The sequence below is a fragment of the Mustelus asterias genome, unplaced genomic scaffold, assembly GCF_964213995.1.
Source record: "Mustelus asterias unplaced genomic scaffold, sMusAst1.hap1.1 HAP1_SCAFFOLD_279, whole genome shotgun sequence".
In the NCBI taxonomy this organism is placed as follows: Eukaryota; Metazoa; Chordata; class Chondrichthyes; order Carcharhiniformes; family Triakidae; genus Mustelus; species Mustelus asterias.
The window spans coordinates 117019-141178 of NW_027590244.1; the positions used below are offsets into that span (position 1 = coordinate 117019).

A 24160-nucleotide genomic window follows, 5' to 3' on the forward strand; every position below is an offset into this window, starting at 1 on the left:
GCACGTATGGGTCTGTGGAAGAATGAAATTGTCAAGCCCAGCTCAGTCATGTTCGGCAAAAAGGAGCAAGATGGTCATTTTCTAACACTGATTAAATGGGAACCCTCCACATTTCAGTGTATTGTTCACATAGTCAGGCAATGAGCAATTGATTTCAGTTGAGATGTGAACATTCCACAGTTCAGTATATTGTTCATACAGTCAGGCAGTGAGCCACTGATTCACATTCTGGGGCAATTAGTTACTCCCCTAGATTGTTGCAGGGTGTTCACGTTTGTAAGACCGCCTGGCAGGAGGTGTGCGATTTATTTCCTTTCCTAGAAATGTATTTAATTGGACGGCAAACCGCTGTAAATGAAGACAAAATAAAACTACTTGTTTACGAGAGAGGCAGGAATAAATGCGACTGTGTGTCATTGCATCTGATAAAGCATTTACAGGATGTGTTAGCAAACGGGTTGGGACACATAGGGTCAATATCAGTGGGCCGCTTTTTTGATGCTCTCGCTCAATGGTATATTAAATACCCGTTATCAGTCTGTACAGGACATTTCAGGAAACATAAATGGGTGTGGTGGAATTCGAATTACCGAGAACAAAGTGTGAATGTGTAAATTAGGAAAGAAGGATGACAGGGGTTATCCTGCATTGAAATGGGGCAATAGCGGGACTCAGGGGCGAAGCACTGTGGCGAGAACCAGGAAAAATGGGGATGTCCCGGCTGCACCGAACATATTTGCCAAGGTTACTTCTACATATATCTGGAGGCAACTGGAGCTGAGGGGAAATAAAAATGGCAAGTGAAGTTAAGAGACATCTGGCGTACGTGGAAATATCGTTGGAATGCAGAGTTTAATGAGCATTCCTAGCCGATTATAGTCTCTGAGTCCCATCGGGAATGTCGAAGTTGACATGAGATCACCATTTATTCTTCTAAATAACAACATGGTGTAACATATCATGAAATTGCAGTGATCTCAAAACACAAAAAGCGCCTCTTGGTCCATCATTTCTGTCGCCATCCGAAAATGAAACATGCAACCTTATTCCACCGTTTGCATTTGCTCCGTAGCTCTAAAGTTTCTGGAACATGCGATGGATATCCATAAACCGTTGAGGCATTCTGTACATATTACCCTCAAGGCTGTGAATGGCAGAGACCCACAGGTCTCTGTGTGATTTTTGTTTCTGATCTCCCCTCTAATATTTCCAAAAACCTGTGGAAATCTATCACCCTTAGTCATGAAATTATCTGTTAAAATAAGCACGCACTTCCCATATAGTCTATCCTGACACCTCACAATTGTGTACAGTTTCTTGGAATCCCCATCATCCTCCACTACCCCAACGAAAAAGAGAAGACAATCCATTCTTTCCCATCCCTTCAGCTTACCAATTCTAGATGCATCACAACTTGCCATGGCTCCTGCTCTGTCAAAGACGACAAAAAAACTACAAAGGGTCGTAAACGAAACCCAGACCATCACGCAAACCAGCCTCCCATCCCCTGAATCTGTCTTCACTTCCCACTGCCTCGGAAAAGCAGTCAGCATAATCAAGGACCACACGCACCCCGGCATTCTCTCTTTCCACCTTTTCCATTAGGAAAGAAACGTACCAACCGATTCAAGAACCGCTTCTCCCGTGCTGCCATAAGACCTTTGAATGGTCCTCGCATCAATTTGATGTTTCTCTGTACACCCTGGCTATGACTGCAAAGCCACATTCTGCACTGTCTCCTTTCCTTATCCATATATAGTATGCATTGTCTGTATAGCGCGCAAGAATTGATAATTTTCATTGCATTTTGCAGATTATCCCTGTTATCCTTATGAAATAAAGGAACAACATTGGCTATTCTCCAATCCCTCGGGAGCTCTCTTCTGGCTAAAGACGATACAAAGTTTTTGTAGGAGGCCCCGCAATTTCCTGCCTCGTCACCCTCAGTATTCTGGGATAGGTCCCATCAGATACCGGGACTTGTCTATCTTAATGCTTCTCAAAACACACAACACATCCTCCTGATTTATACTGACATGCCCGAGAATATCAACATGCCCCTCTCCAGATTCATCATCCAACAGCTCCTTCTCCTTTGGGAGTAGCGATCCAAATGTTTCGCTGAGAGCCTCATTCACTTTCTCCGACTCCACGGATGAACTCCTCCCTTTGTCCTTAAGTGGACCTACCCTGTCGCTGGCTACCCTCTTTCTCATTACCAATCCAGAAAACGCCTTGAGATTTTCCTTAATCCTGTTTGCAAAAGACATTTCATGCCCCCTTTTAACCCTCATACCTCCATATTAATTTTAATTTCTGCTTTGTTAATATTCGTCGATGGCTCTGTCTGTCTTCAGTTTCCTAAAGCTGCCCCCTTTTCTTTTGACTAAGTTCACAATTTTTCTTGTGATTCAAGATCCCCGAATCTGTCAATCCTTCTCTGTCAGGTTCACAGGAACATGCTGATCCTGAACTCTAATCAACTGGCCTTTAAAATGTTCCCACGTGACAGACGTGGATTTATCCTCAAACAGCCGCCCAAATGAACATTACCCAATTGCTGCTTAATATTGTCGTATCGCCTTTCCACAGGTTAGCGCAGAGGTCTACTCTGTTCCTTATCCATAAGTAACTTAAAACGTAGTGATTATGGTCCCTTCCCGAAATGCTTCCACACTGATACTCGTGTCACCTCGCTGCTCTGATTCACCAATAGTAGATCTGGTACGGCCCATTCCCTATTTGACTGTTTCCATATTGCTTCAAGAAACCTTGCTGGACGCATCAAACAAATATCACCTCTCCTCCACCCCATCCCGCACACACACACACAGACACCCCGCGCCCCTTCCATCCATGCACCCAGACATTATGAAAGCCCATGTCAATACAGGAGACGTTGCCATTAACTACCACAACAACACTGTTTTCTTTCATATTCTCTAAATAATTGCTGCGTTAAAAGAAACTGAAATAATTGCAACATCCAAGTTTTAGATAGAACATAAACAACGACGGAACACACATTCTGACTGAAGTGTTTAGTCAATGCACGTTTATTGATAAAATCCAGCAACGTTGCATATGAATGCATACAGACTAAGGGAACATTCGTTCCTGCATTTGGGACATTTGGCGGCGGCGGACGATGTTAAAATAAATCGCGATACAACAGTTTGGCCAATTGTTTTACAACGTATTTAATGGGGTTTCAAATACAAAGCAGTTGATATTCCTTGATGCCTTTCATTCATACACAAGTTTCGCAGTTTTGTAGTAGAGATAACGTATGCAAACAGAGCAATAGTTTTCATTATTAATATAACCAACTAAATTATTTAAAACTAACGCTGTTTAAAAATTTAATTCAACATCTGCATTACAAAATCTGAAAAAAGGAGAAAATTGAACTGCAGTTATTTCAGCACAAAATATCATGGTAATTAATTGAAATAAAGGTAAATTCGCATCGACACAATCGTAGTCAGCATGTTCATACAGTTCGCTAAGATAATGACAATTTTCTCAGAACGCATCCTGAAGTTCTGTCTTATCTGTTGTGATTAGACGTTGACATTTACCTGGAATGGAGAAAAAAGCGAGAGTAAGGGCGATGTGCATTACCACTCAGTTGGTCGATCTCTCATCTGTCAATTCCCAACTCAATGTTTCTTTATTTTTAAATATGTGGTTGACACGCCAAAGCAATCGCGAGGAAGTCCTACGCTGACAAATGTGAAAGCCATCTTAGCGAGCAGAATTGGCAGTTAAGGCATTATGTCAACGGAACTGAATGTGAAGTACCAGAGAAGTAATTTCAAATAGACCAGAGGAATTATCCTGTAGTTTGCCAGCATCTGACCATTATCTGCCATTCAATCAGCCATCCCATTTAGCAACTGATCTTGTCGTTCTCACTGAATCAAGTTATCCGTTTGTGTAGTGCAAACGGCGTCCCCATGTCCGTTATGTCAAGAGTGATTACATTTCAAACACGAGGTTAAAGCGTGCTTTTGACCTGAGTTGTTCATACGTTGTCGATCTTCATTTTCTTTTGCTCGATAAAAAAAGTTCCAACCGCCACTAGGACATGATAATTCATAGAAATCCTACAGTGCAGAAGGAGGCCATTCGGCCCATCGAGTCTGCACCGACCACAATCCCACCCAGGCCCTACCCCACATAATTTACCCGCTAATCCCTCTAACCTACGCATCCCAGGACTCTAAGGGGCAATTTTTTTAACCTGGCCAATCAACTTAACCCGCACATCTTTGGACTGTGGGAGGAAACCGGAGCACCCGGAGGAAACCCACGCAGACACGAGGAGAATGTGCAAACTCCACACAGACAGTGACCCAAGCCGGGAATCGAACCCGGGACCCTGGAGCTGTGAAGCAGCAGTGCTAACCACTGTGCTACCGTGCCGGTTAGACTGCCGGTTAGAGATTATTATCTTTACTCGTCAATCTGAACCTGTTCACCTCAAATATCTTTGATTAATCAATAAATAACATGTTCGCTCGCATAATTTTAACCTTAGCTAATGGATGGAGTCACATCACAAGCGACAGAAACCACACACGGCACAATCTCATCACCGCCGCATAAACATTGGAAGAGATAATTAAACATTGTTGTTAACCGGTTGGTAGAGATCTTTCTTCATTTTCAGGCACAGGGTCGTTGGCCTTCTGCACGGGAATCACACAACTTGTAACTGTCAGGGCGAAAGCACTCTTTCTTACCAAACTAGGAGGATGACAATTGAGTGGGATCTGTGTTGTTATGAGTGCTGTGTGTTGTGATTAGATAAAGAGTATAGTGTTATGATGGGAGTGAAGGAATAATGCAACTCTTATTTTTCTAAACAATTGACTGCCAGACATTTCTCATAACTTACAGAGAAGTGCTTGCAAACAAATGTTTACATAAAGCAGCATAATGGAAAAATCCGGCAGATAGCAAAGTCATTGCATTTTAGAAAGTTATGCCTGGAATTGTGACCTCAAGACACAAAGAGCGATAGAGTGGCCTTCAGCCACAAATCACGTCGGGATTTCATTGCGGGGTTTCCAAATGGCCAGGATGTACGGGAAGATCTATGGCTGGAAAGGTTTGCAGAGAGCGTGCTTAATTAATGGAGGGGGGTTAGAAAAAAAATCTGGCTGGTGATGAACTGGGATCGATGATACTCCAGGAACAACAGGAAGATTCGACCTTAAAGTTTTTTAAAAACAATGAACTCAGGTGTATGGAGAATAAAATGTGATTGCAGGGGCAAAACTGTTTCGGAAAGTAACGATCGAAGTTTCCAATGGAATGGCTTTGTTTTCCCCAGCTGAGCCATTTGAGGAGACGGGAAACGATACAGAAGAGGGCCCACTGATACTTGAAAATATCCATTGCCTTAACAGCAAACAAGAACTACACCATCTCAAATCGTCCCCTGAGAAACCTGGTGTTTCATTCTCTTTCTCGGCAGTATGTATTCCAATTAAACAGCGGATTTGCTGATGCCTGCAATTACTGGAATGTAATCAGGCTATGTAACTTACAACCTGTTCTTCACATCTCCAGTAAGATAAGACTGTCTTGTGCTGAATAGTTTATGTTACACAAGATGTATTGGGGATGAGTCTGTTTAAATTGAAAGTGTACCGCAAATATCTTACCATGGACATCGTCTCCAGTACAACTGGCGCTTTGCAACGACACCTTCTGCCCAGCGAACTCAGATATTTTTGGAGGTTGCCTCTCAATTTTCTGGCCGTTGGTTAGAATTGAATTGAAAACAGCCTTTTTACACAGATCACTTTTACTGGGTAAGTGTCAGTGATTGAACTCACCAAGAAGAGAGAGATCGCCGTCAGCAGTCCTTTCTGTGAAGTGGTGATCAGGATCTCTGTTCATCAACAAGTTACCTACCCTTGTCCCATATGCTTCAGTCTCAGCATCATCATAATCGCCCAATACCGGATCTGCAATGAAATAGAGATTTCCATTAAAATTCTTGCTAACACTGCACACACAGAAATGACCATATTTGTGTCAATCTACCCGGGTTTGAGCACAGGAAAATTGATGAACGTTGACCTTATGTGTCGAAAGATGAGAACATCAAGAAAGTTTGCAGCTTGCTAACTGGTGTTCGGATCGTCTCAATTTGGAAGGCACAAGGATCACAATGTAGCAACCATCAAATACGAACAGGCATTTCTTATTTTTTCTGGCAGAAAGTCGAAAATTGTTTTCATTCCCTTTACCGCTGGGTGCAGTCAGTTTGATAATGTGTCAGATGTATATTATTCCAGCATTGTTAAATTTAACCACTACATCACTGCGCGTTCATGGCAGCGCCCTTAGACCGTTTGGTCGTTTTGATGCTGAGTTGATACTATTCGATAGCAGAGAGAGAGTAGTGGGGGGTTTGGGGGGTGAGGGGGGGGGGGGGACTTGGAGTTGGGTAAGGGAACAAAACTGACAGTCACAAAATTGAAGTCATACTGACCCTGAAAGCAGGAGGAGCTCCAAGCTGGATTTTCTGATCCCAGATCCGTGCTACCTAAGCTGTGACTGGTGTAATATTCGATCTGATTGAGGGAATCCATGGAAGCAGAAACTGCTGAAGACAAAATGATTTATCATTGGGGAGATAACTTGAAATGTAGGGGCAGAGCGCCCAGTACGTACATCGTTCCTGTGTCACTATACTGGAAATTTAATAGGGCGCCTTTCCGTCATAAACTTAAATACACAGAAATACAATAGTTCAAGGAGAATTATCCGCACCTTCTGATCAGAGCAACACTGTCCAAATAAAGCTGTTCCTATTGCAGGCGACATACTGTAAGTGTTAGACCTCTTCCAAACAAAGGGAATGATTGCAGATTATAAAGCATAATGCATGTTTTTCATATAGAGACATTGAGCGGTGTATGCTGATGACGAATCCTCTCAGAGCGAACACCCACCCCCGACCGCACGGAGTTGTTTATAATTGCGAACGTAAGTTCGCCGGCAGTGACTGTGGGAATGAAAACCCAGATACATGCATCATACTATATCTCAGTGCGTTAATGTATTCTTACCTATTCATTCATTCCCAAAATAGAGCGTAAGTTTCTTTGAACTGATATTGCGGCACATAATTGGACAATTAATATTAAATATCAGATTCTGGAATTTCAGAATTTTCAGGTGGATAAGACAAATCGCAGAATAGTTGCTTCCATTATGAACACATTGCAAAGAAACGAAGAGAGTCACGAATGAACACAAATTTTAAGGTTATAATTTATTATTGCCCGAATGTTGAAATCCCCACCCTGGGGGGGGAATTCAGTTTCATTGACAAATGTAGGAAGTGCAGGATTAATCCCCATGTTTGTATCATAAATCGCTGTTCTGCATGGATGCTTGTGAAACACAAGGTCCGGCATTCTGCCATTCTGTATATCTATGCAAGACTCGTAGGTAGTGCTTTCTAAACTGTGACCAGAGAGATCATCATAATATCTGCATTAACATTGTATGCTCTTAGCCAGACGGCATTGACAAGTTATTGCGGCCATTTAGGAATTTGTTTATGTTCAAACACTGATGTAACAAACAAAACATGACAGCTGATTTACTCAATTAAATGCGAACAATTAAGTGTGATGGTCTGATTACGTGATGAAACATGATGGAAAACATATTTGCCAAAGCACCAGGAAAATTGCCATGCCCTGCTTCAGTTTGGTTCTGTGGTATATGTCAGTCCAAAATGAGAGGGGAAACATGGACCTCTCATTTGGATTGAAATATACCAACGTATATTTGAACGTTTTGAACGTCTCATCCACTTCTTGCCCTCGGTATGTGGATCTTTCCCTCATAATCGCACTGATAATTTAGCCTTGCTTCTGTAGAATGAGTTGAAACCAGCGCTGCCTAACAGTGCTGGCACCTGAACAAAGGCTGACGCATACATGAGGCATTTTCATGAGGTAATGATGCAATAGCTTATCAAATGGAATTTGAAATGTTGATCAATTTGGTGATCATCTCATCTACCATTTGAGGCATACGTAGTTTTCATTCTCGAAGTCCACTTACTAATCACAATATGTTTGTATTTTGTGTCGTATTTTCTCATTTAGCAGGTGTCCCATTGTATTTTGTCTAATAACCTAAAGATGATTTGTCTGTTGTGCAAGGGACATGTTGCATCACACATTTCAAATATAGTCATTATTAATTATCAGGTAGAATTCAGATATTGCACACTTTTTGCTTTGTATATTTTTAACAGATGTAATGTCGCCACTGTCATGTTTTAGGTCATTGGATAAGCTTTCAGCTTATCTAACTTACGAATATTCTAAATCCTCACAATTAGATAGTGATTGCATTTGTTTTCTAACCTGAACTTCTAGTGCTATGGCCATTTGATCTTTCTCGATTTTGTAGTCTGCTATTTTTTTCTCCGATGTCATAGGCGAGTCGGCACCAGAATGTGGCATCTGGAGGATTTTCACGTTTACTTCATTGCAGTGTTCACTAACTTGTGACAGAAATATCTAAAATATCCGATACAATATGTTGCAATATTATTCTGGTTTGCTATATAATTTAACTTCATTGCCTTCTTCATTGTTTCTCGTGCCTCCTACCATCCTGTTTTCTTTCTTGGTTTCTCCATCTCCAGCTTTCCATGTTCTTCGTGCATTCTTGTTCCTTCAGCTTCAATTCAAACAATGTCTCTTTCGTCCACAATGTGACATTCATACTTGACTTTTTCTTACATATTTGACAGCTTATATATTCGCAGCTCTTTGCGGGACAACATTTCAAATTTTCTGAGGATCGACATAGGGCACCTTCCTAAATATAATAACTTTTTCATTCCTAAGGTATCTATGTTGTCCCTCAGCTGGCTCCTCCCATCTATTATTTTGCCAATCTAGTTGCGATCTAAAAGACAATTGAGTTCAAGTGACTCGGTTCCAGCTGTTGCTTTACCTTTTGATTCCATCTGCTCTGAATCATTCCCCCTTTCTCGATATAGTGGAGATTCCTATTCTTTTGTACTCCCACGCGGATTATATTATTATTTATGCACTGTAAGTACATTTTCCCTTGCTATTTGTTTCCTGCAACAACATTCTATGAATTTAACGGCACTGGAAATAATCTCATGATTATTTTTATATGGATAATTGTATAATTTATGCTAAATTAACTACACATTCTGATAAATATGAGCTGATGTATTGTGGGAGGTCCAACGAAGGTAGCATATACACAATGAACAGTCAGCCACTGGGGATTATTGACGAGCAAAGGGGCATTGGTGTAGAAGTCCATAGTTGCCTAAAGGTGGCAGAACACATCGATATTATCGTGAAGATGATGTACAGAATTCTTGCCTTCATTAGCCAGACATGGAATATCGGAACAACGAGTTCTTGGTACAACTTTATAAAACATTGTTTCGGCACAGATGAAGGATTGTGTGCAGTTTGATTGTCAGCCATTCAGTCGGACATGATTGCACGAATATGTGTGCTGATGAGATTCACAAGGAAGGAACGTTTCAGTTGTGAGGAGAGACTCGATAAGATGTGTGTGTTTTCCCTGGAGCATAGGAGACTGAGAGAAAATCTGATAGAGGAACACAAACTTATGAGAGGCATAGATCGGGTAGAACATAGTAATGATCCTCCATAGCTGAGCTGACGATGGCCACGGGGCAGAGATTTAAGGTGAAGAGTTAGTGATTTGGAGGAAATCTGAGGAAATATGTTTTGCTGAAAGAGTGGTGGAAATATGGAACAAATGTCGAAGAGGTGGTGGAGGCAAGTGTTCTCGCAACATCTAAGAAGCATTTGACCGAGCTCTTAAATCGCCAAGGCATAGTGGGTTCTGGGCCAAGTGTTGGAAAATGGAATTAATATGCTTTAGTATTTGCCATTTGGCATACATACGGTGGCTCGATGGGCCTGTTTCTGTGCTGTATGGTTCTATATGTTCCTCAATAGCACTTCTTTTGTTTGTTGTTCCGTAGCAGCCAGCTTCCCGCCCCCTCCAGCACACTCCCCCCACGACACCACCCCCCCTCGCCCCTCCCCCCCTCCTCGCTTACCCCTTTCATCCCACCACACCCCTCCCCCCTCCTCGCCACCCCACCCCACAGGCACACACACACATTCCGCCATGGGAGTGACTGAATTATGTTATAGTCAATAAAGTTACTCTTCACAGCTCAGACACCTGAAGTAGTCAGTATGCTGCTGAGTGAGAAATAGGAAAAGGGATTCCTTATCGTTGTCTACAACCAAACTATCAGAAGGATGTGGAGACTTTGGAGAGGGTACAGAAAAGATTTACAGGATGTTTCCTGGTATGGAGAGCATTAGCTGTGAGGAGAGGATGGAGACACTTGGTTTGTTCTCAATGGAACGACGGAGGTTGAGGGGCGACCTGATAGAAGTGTACAAGATTATGAGAGGCATGGACAGAGTGGATAGTCAGAAGCATTTTCTCAGGGTTGAAGAGTCATTTACTTGAGGGAAAAGTTTAAGGTGCAAGGGGCAACATTTAAAGAAGATATTCGAGGCAGATCTTTTACACAGAGGGTGGTGGGTGCCTGGACCTCGTTGCTGGGGGAGGGAGTGGAATTGGATACTGTCGTAACTTTTAAGGTGTATCTTGACACATACATGAATAGTATGGGAATAAAGAGATATGGTCCCCGGAATTTCAGGGGCTTTTAGTTAAGACGGGCAGCATGGTGGGTGCAGGCTTGGAGGGCCGAATGGCCTGTTCCTGTGCTATAATGTTCTTTGTTCTTTGTTTTTTGTTCAAATAAGACAGGAAGGAGCAGGGGCAATCTTCCCAAACCCATCACTTCTCTCTGCGCTCATCTTCAGGGAGACGCTCAATGTGAAAGTATTCCATCACAAGAGCATACTGATTATACTGCTGATCATGTCATTTCGGTGAATTTTCAATTGGAAATGGGAATTTCAGTGGAAAGGGCATTCCTTCAGTGAACGTTCGCGATCAGCCAGAATGTGTATAAATACCTGAGCCACAAGTTTCATCGAAAATCTTGCCAGATGGAATACTCTCAATTTCTTCATAAATTCCTTGATACAAGCCAGCAGGTGGACCACTGGCGCCAGTGACGGCATCTGTTTCAGGAAGCAAAGAGTGAATTGATTTTCAGTACATTCCCCCGGGTTTACATCTGAGGTTGTGTTTAATTGCGCCTTAACATAATAGAGGAGCAGTTCCTGTTTATCTTGAAATAGGGTCAGTGTGTCAGCCTCTGGCTCTTTGCTGTAAAATATATTTCCTAATTGAAGTTATTTGCCTTTGCCTCTGATTTATGTATTTCCTGAAAGTTGCTGCCTTATATATTTATGATTCATAATTAAGATGGAGCTTAAGTTGCAATGCTATTCATGGAGCAATATTGAAGAAGGACCTGCAAATCATTAAGAAAATCAACACTGATTCAGAAATAATTCTTCACTGGTGAATGCAACACGCCTGAAATTGACAAAGGAATATTTTGTTGAACCACTTCCCACTGTGAGTTTCTGAGAAATGAAAGTGACATTTGTTCTATGAAAAATAAAGATAATGTGCAGTTTGACCAGTCCCATTGTCTAATAAGTGAGAAAAATTGTCTGTACAGAACGCCCCCCCCCCCGTCTCTCCCCCAGCCCTCACCCCCCCCCCCCCCGCCCCCCACAAACTATCCTAACTTGGACATCAGCTCCTCAAGTGTTCCGTTGAGCAAAGAACATTAATTATTTTCACATATATTTATATTTATTGATACCATTTCTAAATTTCGATTTTTTTCATGGTTTCGTTATAATCATAAACCATGTTCCATCATCGATTTAAACTCTGGAAACTTCTGAAGTTTTGCTCCATTTAGTTTGAGGTTCAGGCGCGCCTCATGCTCCGGACATTATCATTCTCCCAGAATTTACAAGCCAGATTCCGGAGGGATTTTACACTTTACTGAGTCTGCTTAGGAGAAATGTAGTGCAGGACGGGTTCTCATGTGTAACAGGAGTAAAGAAAACCGAGGAAAACGGTGATTTGACAAAGCCAGTCAGCTTGAATAAGGAGGAGACTATTTGTATGTAATAGGTATATTTTTTAAATGTGTTTGCATGTGTATGTGCTTGTGCGAAGTGATTGCGTATGACACCGGCTGAACTCTGCGGACTGTATCAGTTTTGAAGGGCGAATGAGGACAAAACTGTTCTTTGTTTTATCTCGTCAGTTTGAAAAGTCATCAGTTTATCCATATTCAGGGTGGTTTTTAATATTATATATTAGTTGAATTGGAATGTTTTGTATATTATTGCGCGTCAGGAATGAGAAGAAGAAGAAGAATGGAACCCGAGTGGGAAAGGATGAGTGACATGTGAATTTTTAATTGAAGCAAATGTGATTCATCGGTACAACAAGTAACTTATTTTGTATCGAGTACACTGTGTGATCTTGGAGAACGAATATGAAGTTTGCAACTAATTTACATTTCCATAATTGCATTGAGGAAGACGCATATCGCCTAAGAACGTTAGGCCTGTTTCCTCGACATATGCTGCTCTCTGTGCTGATGTGTTCCAGTTTTTTTTGTTCTTTGTCTTCATCGTAATCAACAACTGCATTGAACATTTAAAAAAAGGAAGTTAGTAGATTAACATGTATTTCTCACGTTGTCAACTCAGACTCTCTGGAAAAGTGTAATAAATGTAGACTGTCCGGGATGTGAAATATGATGACTGGTCCAGTGTTAGATCAGAGGTAAGATATGAAACTCACCTTTCCTTTTCAGCGTTCTCTGTATGACAGCCATTAGTGCTGATAGCTCACAGATTAACAAAACTCCGAGTGTAATGCAGATGAAAACAGGTATGGGAGTCTTCTCAATTCCCTGTGCTTAAGCGGAAAATCACAGAGGGATTTAAGAAATAGACACAACGATTGCATTTCTCAAACAAAAGTAAATCACTGATGAAAACACTAATATTTTCTTTTAAATTTACAATGCCAAGAGAATGTCAATAACATGAGTATCGCTAGTGCGAGCACTGTGAAGAACAGGAATAATATTCAAGATATTGTAAAGATTTTAAGGAACATTACCTGCAGGTGAGGATGGGGAATCTGTCAGTGCGGCCTCGGGTCCTGTGGAAGGCATTGCATATTAAGTCATGAGATTGATACCTTAGAGTTTATCTTAAGAAATGGAACTGCTGACACTCATTTTTGAAAAAAATCTGTCTCATTCTAACCGAACAAAACAAACTCATCACGTGTCTGGACCCTTACCGGAGCAGATCACACTGGCATCTTCTTTATGATTACAATCTGATTGTGCGGACGATGATGTAGGACAGTCAGAGAGAAAGTATTCCATTCCAGTACACTTCACCTCTTCTAGCCAGATATCACCTTCACCCTGAGTGAAATAGGCCCCTCCTGGGGCAAATAGAGCGGAACCACAACCCGATTGACGACAAACGACATTGGCATCTTCAATATCCCATGAGTCATCACATACTGTGCCCCAGAGGTGATTGCACAATATCTCTACTCTCCCTGAACAGTTGTTGTCTCCTCCAACCAAGCGCACAGGTAGTCCCAAATCTGGAAATAGAAACTATTATTGACATCTCCATTCCTAAAGCCACGAATACCTCAAATGTTCAGTGTAATGAAGAAATGCAAACACCTGATTTGCGATCGCATTCCGGTGGCCTGTCGACTTCCTCTTTACCCACGATGGATTCTGTTAGCAGGAGGAAAATATAATTGAATTGGGCACCAATGTCTGAAAAGGCGACATGATTTATACGTGTGCTGGCTTACCTGAGCAGACAACACCCGCATCTTCCGAGTGCTGACAGTTGTGTTTACCCCAAGGGTCTGCCTGACACTGCCAAAGCGTTCTCTCATTTAAATTACACTTAATATTATCAAGCCATATGGGTCCGGTTCCTGGCCCGAACAACTGAGCGTCATAATTAATGTAAGAAAAGGCGCCGCAGTGTAGCTGTTTACAAATCACTTCTGCATCATGGTTATCCAGTTTGTCCGAGCACACTGTTCCCCAGGTGCCATTGTAGAACACTTCCACTCTCCCCTCACAGCGATGCTTTCCATTCACCAACCGTAACTCTTTGTACTCTGTCAATGAAATTAGAAATGTGCAATGGTTCATTCGTAAGCTCGCTGCATGATCGATGATCAGGTCATAAATAATAAAAATACTAAGTTCACTGCCTATTGGTCATTGTTTCGGTGGGTAAAGATGTAAATAAAATCTACTCTAAAGTAAGTGATTATCTCACTCTTGCCAGTTGTTATTGGATCATTTGAAGAAGTTACAGATGTTTTCAACGAATTCTCAACCAGAATGGATTTCGACAAGGGATTCCACAACGTATCTCGCCAAGATTAAAGCCCGAAGGTAAAGGCCCACCGTTTTGGAGGCAGTAACTCGGCATTGATAGAGAATTAGCTATTGGGCAGGAATCAGCGAGCAGGGAGATGGGGTTCTTTTTCATTTTGGCGACCAGTATCCAGTGGGGTTTCGGAAGGAACAGTGCTGGGACAGCAGATACCTGTAACATATTTTAATGATTTGCAGGAAGGAAACGATTGCACTTTAGCCGGATTTACAGGCAACACAGAAAAGAACGTGGACAGGCATGTTGCGACAGGGATGAAAACAGTTTACAATGAGAGCCTGGCAGGTTACGTAAGTGGCCAAATAATTATCAAATTAAGTATCTGTGGGAAACCGTGAAGTTGTTCATTTTGGATGGGAGAGCACAGAACAAAATAATACTTAAAGGGTGAAAATCCTCAGAAAGCTGCAACACAGATGGACTTGGGACTCCATGTGCAAAAGCACAGAAAGCTAGTACAAAGATGTAGTAGGTATTCTGGAAGGCTTATTCAAAGAACAAAGAAAATTACAGCACAGGAACAGGCACTCTGCCCTCCAAGCCTGCACCGAACATGCTGCCTGATTGAACTAAAGCCCCCTACCCTTCCGGGGACCATATCTCCCTATTCACGTCCTCTTCATGTATATGTCAAGACGCTCCTTAAAAGTCGCTATCGTATCTGCTTCCAATACCTCTGCAGACAACGAGTTCAGACACCCACCTCCCTCTGAGTGAAAAACTTGCATCGTAATCTCCATTCAACATTCCCCCCGCATCTTAAACCTATGCCACCGAGTAATTAACTATTTCACCCTGAGAAAAAGCTTGTGACTCCACACTCTGTCCATGCCCCTGATAATCTTGGAGACTTCTACCAGGTCGCCCGACAACCTCCGTCGTTCCGGTTACAACAAACTGAGTTTCTCCAACGTCTTCTCATACCTAATACCTTCATGCAAGGCAACATCCAGGTAATTATTTTGTCCAAAGCCTCCTCATTCTACTGGAAGTGTGGCGACCAGAATTGAACACTGTATTCCAAATGCAGCCGTACTAAGATCATATAAACCTGCAACATGACTTGCCAATCTTTAAAGTCAATGCCCCGGCTGATGAAGGCAAGCATGCTGTGTCCCTTATTGGCTACCTTCTCCACCTGCGTTGCCACCTTCGATGGCTTGTGCACCTGTACACCCAGATCCCTCTGCCTATCAATAATCTTAAGGATTCTGCCATTTACTGTATCTTTCCGATCTGTATTAGAACGTCCAAAATGCATTACCTCACATTTGTCCGGATAAAGCTCCATCTGCCATTTCCCCGTCCAAGTCTCCAACTGATCTGTATCCTGCTGTAACCTCCGATGGTGCTCATGTTTGTGAGGATGAGAGTGTGATGCAGGCTGATGGGCTGGAGGAGTTAGATGCTCTGAGGGAAGATGTATTAGCAATTTTGAAAAACCTGAGTGTCGATAAGTCCCCTGGGCCAGATGGGATATATCCTCGGATTCTTTGGGAGGCAAGGGATGAGATTGCAGAGACTTTGGCTTTGAGTTTTGGGTCCTCACTGTCCACGGGGATAGTTCCAGAGGAGTGGAAAGTGGCGAATGTTTTTCCTCTGTTTAAGAAAGGAAATAGGAATGACCCTGGTAATTATAGGTCGGTTAGTCTTAATTCGGTGGTCGGTAAGTTAATGGAAAAGGTCCTGAGCGGTAGGGTTTATGACCATTTGGAAAGATGCAGCTTAATCCCGGATAGTCAACACAGATTCGTGAAGGGGAAGTCTTGCCTCACAAATTTGATTGACTTCTTTGAGAAGGTAACGAAGTGTGTAGATGAAGGTAGAGCAGTTGATGTATTTTACATGGATTTTAGTAAGGCGTTTGATAAGGTTCCACATGGTCGGCTCATGAAGAAAGTAAGGAGGTGTGGGATAGAGGGAAAGTTGGCCGATTGGATAAGTAACTGGCTATCTCATAGAAGACAGAGCGGGGTGGCGGATGGAAAATTTTCAGACTGGAGACCAGTTACCAGCGGTGTTCCACAGGGATCAGTGCTGGGTCCTCTGCTATTTGTGATTTTTATCAATGACTTGGAGGAGGGGGCTGAAGGGTGGGTCAGTAAATTTGCTGATGACACCAAGTTTGCTGGAGTCGTGGATGAGGTGGAGGGCTGTTGTAGGCTGCAAAGAGACATTGATAGGATGCAGAGCTGGGCCGAAAAATGGCAGATGGTCATTCATTTTGGCAGGACAAATTTGAATGCGGATTACAGGGTCAACGGTAGGGTTCTGAGGAATGTAGAGGAACAGAGAGATCTTGGGGTACATATCCACAGACCTCTGAAGGTTGCCACTCAAGGGGAGAGTGCCGTGAAGAAGGCCTATAGTGTGTTAGCGTTTATTAACAAGGGGTTTGAGTTTAAGAGCCGTGGGGTTATGCTGCAACTGTACAGGACGTTAGTGAGACCACATTTGAAATATTGTGTGCAGTTCTATTCACCTTACTATCAGAAGGACGTGGGAGCATTGGAAAGAGTGCAGAGGAGATTTACCAGGATGCTGCCTGGTTTGGAGGCTAGGTCTTACGAGGAAAGGTTGAGGGAGCTAGGGCTTTTCTCTTTAGAGCGGCGGAGGATGAGAGGCGACTTAATAGAGGTTTATAAGATGATGAGGGGGATAAAGAGGATGTTCAGAGATTATTTCATCGGGTGGATGTAGCTGTTACTAGAGGCATAACTATAAGGTTCATGGTGGGAGATTTAAGATGGATGTCCGAGGTAGGTTCTTTACTCAGAGAGTTGTTGGGGTGTGGACTGGACTGCCTGCTGTGGTAGTGGAGTCGGGCACTTTAGGAACTTTCAAGCGGTTATTGGGTAGGCACATGGAGCACAACAATATGATAAGAAGTGGGATTGCTTGATCTTTGTTTCGGACAAAGCTCGGCACAACATCGAGGGCCGAAGGGCCTGTACTGTGCTGTACTGTTCTATCTTCTATTTTCATCACTATCTGCAAATCCACCTCCCTTTGCGCCATCAGCAAACTTACTGATCATTCAGTTACATATTCCTCCAAATCATATACATATATATATATACATGTATATATTACAAACAGCAAAGGTCCCATCACTGATCCCTGAGGAACGCCACTTGTCACAGCCCTTCATCCAGAAATGCACCCTTCCGCTGTTACCATCTGCTTTCTATGAATGAGACAGTTCTGTATCCAACTTGCCAGCTCACGTCTGATGCCATGCGACTTCACCTTCTGTACCAATCTGCCATGAGGGATCTTGTCAAAGGCCTTACTGACAACATCCACTGCCCTACCCTCATCAATCATCTTCGTCACTTCCTCGAAAAACTTGATCAAACTAGTGAGAAACAACCTCCCCTTCACAAACTTATGTTGCCTCTCTCTAATAAGTCAATTGATTTCCAACTAGGAATAAATCCTGTCTCGAAGAATCCTCTCCAATAATTTCCCTACCACTGACGTAAGGCTCACCGGCCTGTAACTACTTGGATTATTCTTGCTACCCTAATTAAACAAAGAAACAACATTCGCTAATCTCCAATCATCTGGGGCATCCCCTGTAGCCAGTGAGGCTACAAAGATTTATCTCAAGGCCCCAGCAATGTCCTCCCTCGCCTCCCTCAGTATTCTGGGGTATATCCCATCAGAAATCCCAATACCTCCTCCATTTTGATCTCAACATGACTCAAACTATCTCCACAACCTTTCCCAGGCTCATCATCCATCAAGTCCTTCTCTTCGGTGAATACTGATGCAAATACTAATTTAATACCTCACCCAATCCTCTGGCTCCACGCGTAGATTCCCTCCCCCGTCCTTGAGTGGGCCAACCCTCTCCCTGGCTGCCCTGTTGTTCTTTATATATGTATAAAAAGCCTTGGGATTTTCTTTAATCAATTATGGCAATTGTTTCAAGGGGGCTGGAGGGTAATTTGTGGAAGTTTAAGTATATTTATTATTGTCACAATTTGGTTTATATCTGCAATGAATTTACTGTGAAAACTCCCTGGCCACCATACTCCGGCGCCTGTTCGGATGGACTGAGGGACTATTTTGCATGGCCAATACAGTTAGTCTGTCTGCAAGTGCACAAAGCATTGTCGAGACTACATCTTAATTTCTGTGAACAGCTTCGTTTCCTTATTGAAAGAAAATAATACTTCATTCGAGGCAAAACAGACTGGGATGATCTCCAGTATGGAGGGATTGTCTTATGAGAAAAGTTGAACAGTTTAGGACTCGATTCATTGGAATTTGGAAGAATGGGCCGTGATCCCATTGACAGAACTGTTTCGATGAAGAATTATGTTTGCTTCATAATTAAATAAAATATCCATTCGTAATTCGAGGTTATTTCTGTGTGCTGCATTTCCATTTCTATCAATGAAATATCTGTTTTGCGAACTCATGTTTTTGTCTGAGAACAATTAACACATTGAAATCTCCGTTACCTGAACACATAATGTTGACATCCTCTTTCTGATTACAGTCGTGGTTACCCCATGATGCAGAGGGACAGTCCCATAGAAACAACTCGTCACCGGAACAGTTCACTTCATCCAACCAAACTGAGTCCACACTGGGTCCACTTGAAGCAGGAAGTGCTGCGTCCAATGCAGTTCCACATGCCAGCTGTTTGCAAACCACATGGGCGTCCGTGAGATCCCAGGAATCATCACACACTGAGCCCCATGTCCCATTGTAATAAATCTCCACTCGGCCAGCGCATCGGTCTCCACCGTCTGACAGTCTTAACTGTTCATGTCCTGTTGGGCAAGAAGTTAGGTAGATTATATTCAACACCATTGAATACTAACATTGGATGGTCAGTAGCCTGGGATAGGCTCCTCGCTCTGTGATTGGATCCTCGATGTCCTGAACCAAAGACGGCAATCAGTAAGGAACGGCAACAACAACTCCTCTGCAATTATCCTAAACATTGGTGCCCCACATGACCATGTCCTCAGCACCTTTCTATACTCCTTATACACCTATGAATGTGTGGCCAAATTCCCCCCCAACTCGATTTGCAAGTTTCCTGATAACACCACCGAAAGGGGTCGGATCTCAGACGATGTTGAGACGGGTACAGGAAGGGGATACAGAATCTGGTGAACTGGTGCAACGACAATAATCTCTCCCTTAATGTCAGTAAAACGAAAGAGATTGGCATCGATGTCAGGAAGCTCAGTGGAGGAAATGCCTCTGCTTAAATCAAAGGGGATGAAGGGGAAATGGTCGAGAGCATCAAGTTTCTAGGTCAGCAGTTCACCAGCAACTTGACCTCGCCCCTCCACGGCGACGTTAAAGTTAAGAAAGCCCACCAACGCCTCTATTTTCAAGCGAGGCTAAGGAAATTTGGCAAGTCCCCAACGACTCTCAGCAACTTTTATGGATGCACCATACAAAGCGTTCTTTTGACTGTATCAGAGCTTGATATGGATGCTGCTCTGTCCAAGATGGCAAAAAACTACAAGTGTCGTGAAAGAAGCCCGGTCCTTCCCACAAACCAGCCTCCCGTCAATTGGCTCTGTCTACCTTTCCCGCTGCCTCGGAAAAGCAGCCAACATTTTCAAGGACCCCACGCACCCCGGGCATACTCTTTTACACCTCTTTCCCTTGGAACAAAAATTCAAAAGTTTGAGGTCAAGTCCCAACCGATTCAAAAACAACTTCTTCCCTGCCACCATCAGCCTTCTGAATGGACGTCACTCATATTAAATTCATCTTTCTCTACATCCGAGCTATGATTGTAATACTACATCCTGCGCCCTCTCCTTTCCTTCTCGATGTTCACAATGCTTTTACTCTATAGTGCACAAGAAAATCTGAAACCAGGTAAGTACAAATAAAGTCAGGTAAACAAAAGGTGTTTAAAAGTATTTGTGTTTATTTATGAACAATCTAACGAAGCAAAGAGGGTTTCATTGCAGGGACATTTAGGTTGAAAATACTTGCGATGTTGTGTTGACAATTATTAGCTTTTTTCCATAAGGCCAGTAGTGGCAGAAATTGAAGTGTACTGCGAGCTGTGAACTCAAAAGATGTTGCAAAAGCATTTGTGTGGACATAAGGTAATTCACTGTCGGCTCTTGAGATGCGATCGAGAGACCTCCTCAAAGGTGGGCAATAGGCACATGAAATTTGAATGACATCTACTTTTCGAGGAATAGATGTAGACAGACGAGCTACCAGTGAATTTGAATCACCAACCGTAAGGGTAGCAAAATGAAATAAAGAGCTTTGGTGACGGTATGAACAGGTGCAGAGAAAGACACCTCGATGTCAACAATCACATCAGCATTACAGATGACATGACAAAAGGAAAATACTGCGGATCCTGGCATCTGAAACAAAAACAGAACATTCTGGAAAATCTCAGCAGTTCTGACAGCACTATTGGAGACAGAATAGAGCTAACGTTTCGAGTCTCTCAGCGAGACGGAAGATCACCCAGACTCGAAACATTAGCTCTATTCACTCTCACAGATGCTAAGAGTCATGCTGAGATTTTTCAGCATTTTCTGTTGTTGTTTCAGATTCCAGCATTCGCAGTCCATTGCTTTTGTTTGGAAATGGACACTCTCTTTCCGCAGGATGCTACTAAAAGACAACAAGTAAACAAAAATCAGTTTTTGATCAGGATATCATGCTTGGAGGACACCACAATAGCCTACTGTCGAGGAAAGTGAAGATTGTTGCTGATAATTCCATCATATTGATTGATTAGCTTAGAGTGGAACCAATAGATTGCATTCCCAACCAACCTCAGTCAGTGGACAGCAGTTTTGGGATAAAAGATCCATGACCAACTATATCGTAAACTGAAGAGTAATACAGAAGGAGAAGGAGCAATAGTTTGCCTTTGGCACGTTCACTAAGGGTTGTTTCTGTGGTAGAGTAGGGCTGAAAATATGATTCTCGTGTATCAAACATATTGCAAGTAACTCTCAAATGAAAGGGACACAGAACATGCAGGAAGAATCGGCAAAGTATTAACTAACCGAAAAATAGGGATGAATGTGTGATTTCAGTGGAAGTAGAATCCAGAGGGAAAGAGATTGAAACCATCAACAAGCTAGCTCGAATGGGGCATGATCAAATATTGGAGAGAAACTAGATATGTCAATTTCATGTGATGGTGCAGGTGAAACTGTTATTAGATTGAACACACTGATGGTGTCAAGGTAGGGGCTGCTGAGGAGAATAAACTGTGAATAGTAAATCCAATGGTGGGATTTAAATTTTCTTGGATGCCAGGATAAAAGAGAGTTTTCGATGATTCAGAAATATTTTCCTTGATTGTGATGGTGATTGATGAGTGTTATTTGTTTTTTTTAGGATGCTCCTTTAATAAAGAACAAAGAACAATACAGCACAGGAACAGGCCCTTCGGCCCTCCAAGCCCGTGCCGCTCCCTGGTCCAAACTAGACCATTATTTTGTATCCCTCCATTCCCACTCCGTTCATGTGGCGATCTCGATAAGTCTTAAACGTTCCCAGTGTGTCCGCCTCCACCACCTTGCCTGGCAGCGTATTCCAGGCCCCCACCACCCTCTGTGTAAAATATCTCCTTCTGATATCTGTGTTAAACCTCCCCCACGCTCTTCACCTTGAACCTGTGACCCCTCGTGAACGTCACCACCGACCTGGGGAAAAGCTTCCCACCGTTCACCCTATTTATGCCTTTCATAATTTTATACACCTCTATCAAGTCTCCCCTCATCCTTCGTCTTTCCAGGGAGAACAACCCCAGTTTACCCAATCTCTCCTCATAACTAAGCCCCTCTATACCAGGCAACATCCTGGTAAACCTCCTCTGTACTCTCTCCAAAGCCTCCACGTCCTTCTGGTAGTGTGGCGACCAGAACTGGACGCAGTACTCCAAATGCGGCCGAACCAACGTTCTATACATCTGCAACATCAGACCCCAACTTTTATACTCTATGCCCCGTCCTATAAAGGCAAGCATGCCATATGCCTTCTTGACCACCTTCGCCACCTGCGACGTCACCTTCAAAGATCTGTGGACTTGCACACCCAGGTCCCTCTGCGTATCTACACCCTTTATGGTTCTGCCATTTATCGTATAGTTCCTCCTTACATTATTTCTACCAAAATGCATCACTTCGCATTCATCAGGATTGAACTCCATCTGCCATTTCTTTGCCCAAATTTCCAGCCTATCTATATCCTTCTGTGGCCTCTGACAATGCTCCTCACTATCTGCAAGTCCTGCCAATTTTGTGTCGTCCGCAAACTTACTGATCACCCCAGTTACACCTTCTTCCAGATCGTTTATATAAATCACAAACAGCAGAGGTCCCAATAGAGAGCCCTGCGGAACACCACTAGTCACAGGCCTCCAGCCGGAAAAAGACCCTTCCACTATCACCCTCTGTCTTCTGTGACCAAGCTAGTTCTCTACCCAACTAGCCACCTCCCCCTTTATCTGATGAGATCCAACCTTTTGCACCAGCCTACCATGAGGGACTTTGTCAAACGCTTCACTAAAGTCCATATAGACGACATCCACGGCCCTTCCCTCGTCAACCATTCCAGTCACTTCTTCATAAAATTCCTCCAAGTTAGTGAGGCATGAACTCCCCCTCACAAAACCATGCTGACTATCGTTAATGAGTTTATTCCTTTCTAAATGCGCATACATCCTATCTCTAAGAATCTTCTCCAACAACTTCCCCACCACGGACGTCAAGCTCACCGGCCTATAAATACCTGGGTTATCCTTCCTACCCTTCTTAAATAACGGGACCACATTAGCTATCATCCAATCCTCTGGGACCTCACCTGTGTCCAGTGACGAGACAAAGATTAGCGTCAGAGGCCCAGCGATTTCATCTCTCGTCTCCCTGAGCAGCCCTGGATAGATTCCATCAGGCCCTGGGGATTTGTCAGTCTTTATATTCTCTAACAAACCTAACACTTCCTCCCTTGTAATGGAGATTTTCTCCAACGGGTCAACACTCCCCTCCGAGACACTCCCAGTCAACACATCCCTCTCCTTTGTGAATACCGACACAAAGTATTCATTTAGGATCTCCCCTACTTCTTTGGGCTCTAAGCATAATTCCCCACTTTTGTTCCTGAGAGGTCCGATTTTTTCCCTGACAACCCTTTCGTTCCTAACGTATGAATAAAATTATGGACATTGTTAGAGAAGCGAAGCATGCCCTGATGTTTTGTTATATATGACCCACTCATCAATCTTGTGCAAAGTTGCATCGACCTGCTATATAACCTCGACTTCAAAATATAGCTCGAATTAAATGTAGCTGTACATATCTCCTGCATTTTTTCCTAAATGTGCAACATGTTTGGAGGTAATGCGAATATTATTAGAAACACGTGGTACCTCCTATCTCATTCTTTTACTCATGTGATTCCCAGCATCGGACTCTCCCTTTGACAATGTGCTAAGTTGAATATCTTTCGAAATGCTATTTGCCTCTTCTGAGCAGAATCCATTTCGATATATCAAACTGAATACGCTAGTAGTACTCGGAAATAGATTATGGGCGATGTGTAAGCCCTGTCATGACCTTTCTTAGCAAAGTTAAAACATTCGATTAATTTAGCTACTGATTAGCGACCGTGTGGCTATTGGATGGTACGAAAGAGGGGAAAAAATC

The 24160-nt window shown here is 42.8% G+C and overlaps 1 protein-coding gene across 1 annotated transcript in view; it reads right to left on the reverse strand.

The window, feature by feature from the left end:
• Positions 1-3525: 3525 nt before the first annotated feature.
• The window catches only part of LOC144486054 (scavenger receptor cysteine-rich type 1 protein M130-like), a 37574-nt gene continuing 16939 nt past the window's right edge, over positions 3526-24160 (reverse strand). The window contains exons 5-14 of the mRNA XM_078204156.1: positions 18962-19276; positions 13888-14205; positions 13751-13807; positions 13348-13497; positions 13162-13203; positions 12838-12954; positions 11073-11180; positions 5929-5981; positions 5676-5766; positions 3526-3581 (exon numbers count right to left, since the gene is read on the reverse strand). Of these exons, the coding sequence (XP_078060282.1) occupies positions 3526-3581; positions 5676-5766; positions 5929-5981; positions 11073-11180; positions 12838-12954; positions 13162-13203; positions 13348-13497; positions 13751-13807; positions 13888-14205; positions 18962-19276 (1307 nt within the window). The remainder of the gene's footprint in view (positions 3582-5675; positions 5767-5928; positions 5982-11072; positions 11181-12837; positions 12955-13161; positions 13204-13347; positions 13498-13750; positions 13808-13887; positions 14206-18961; positions 19277-24160) is intronic.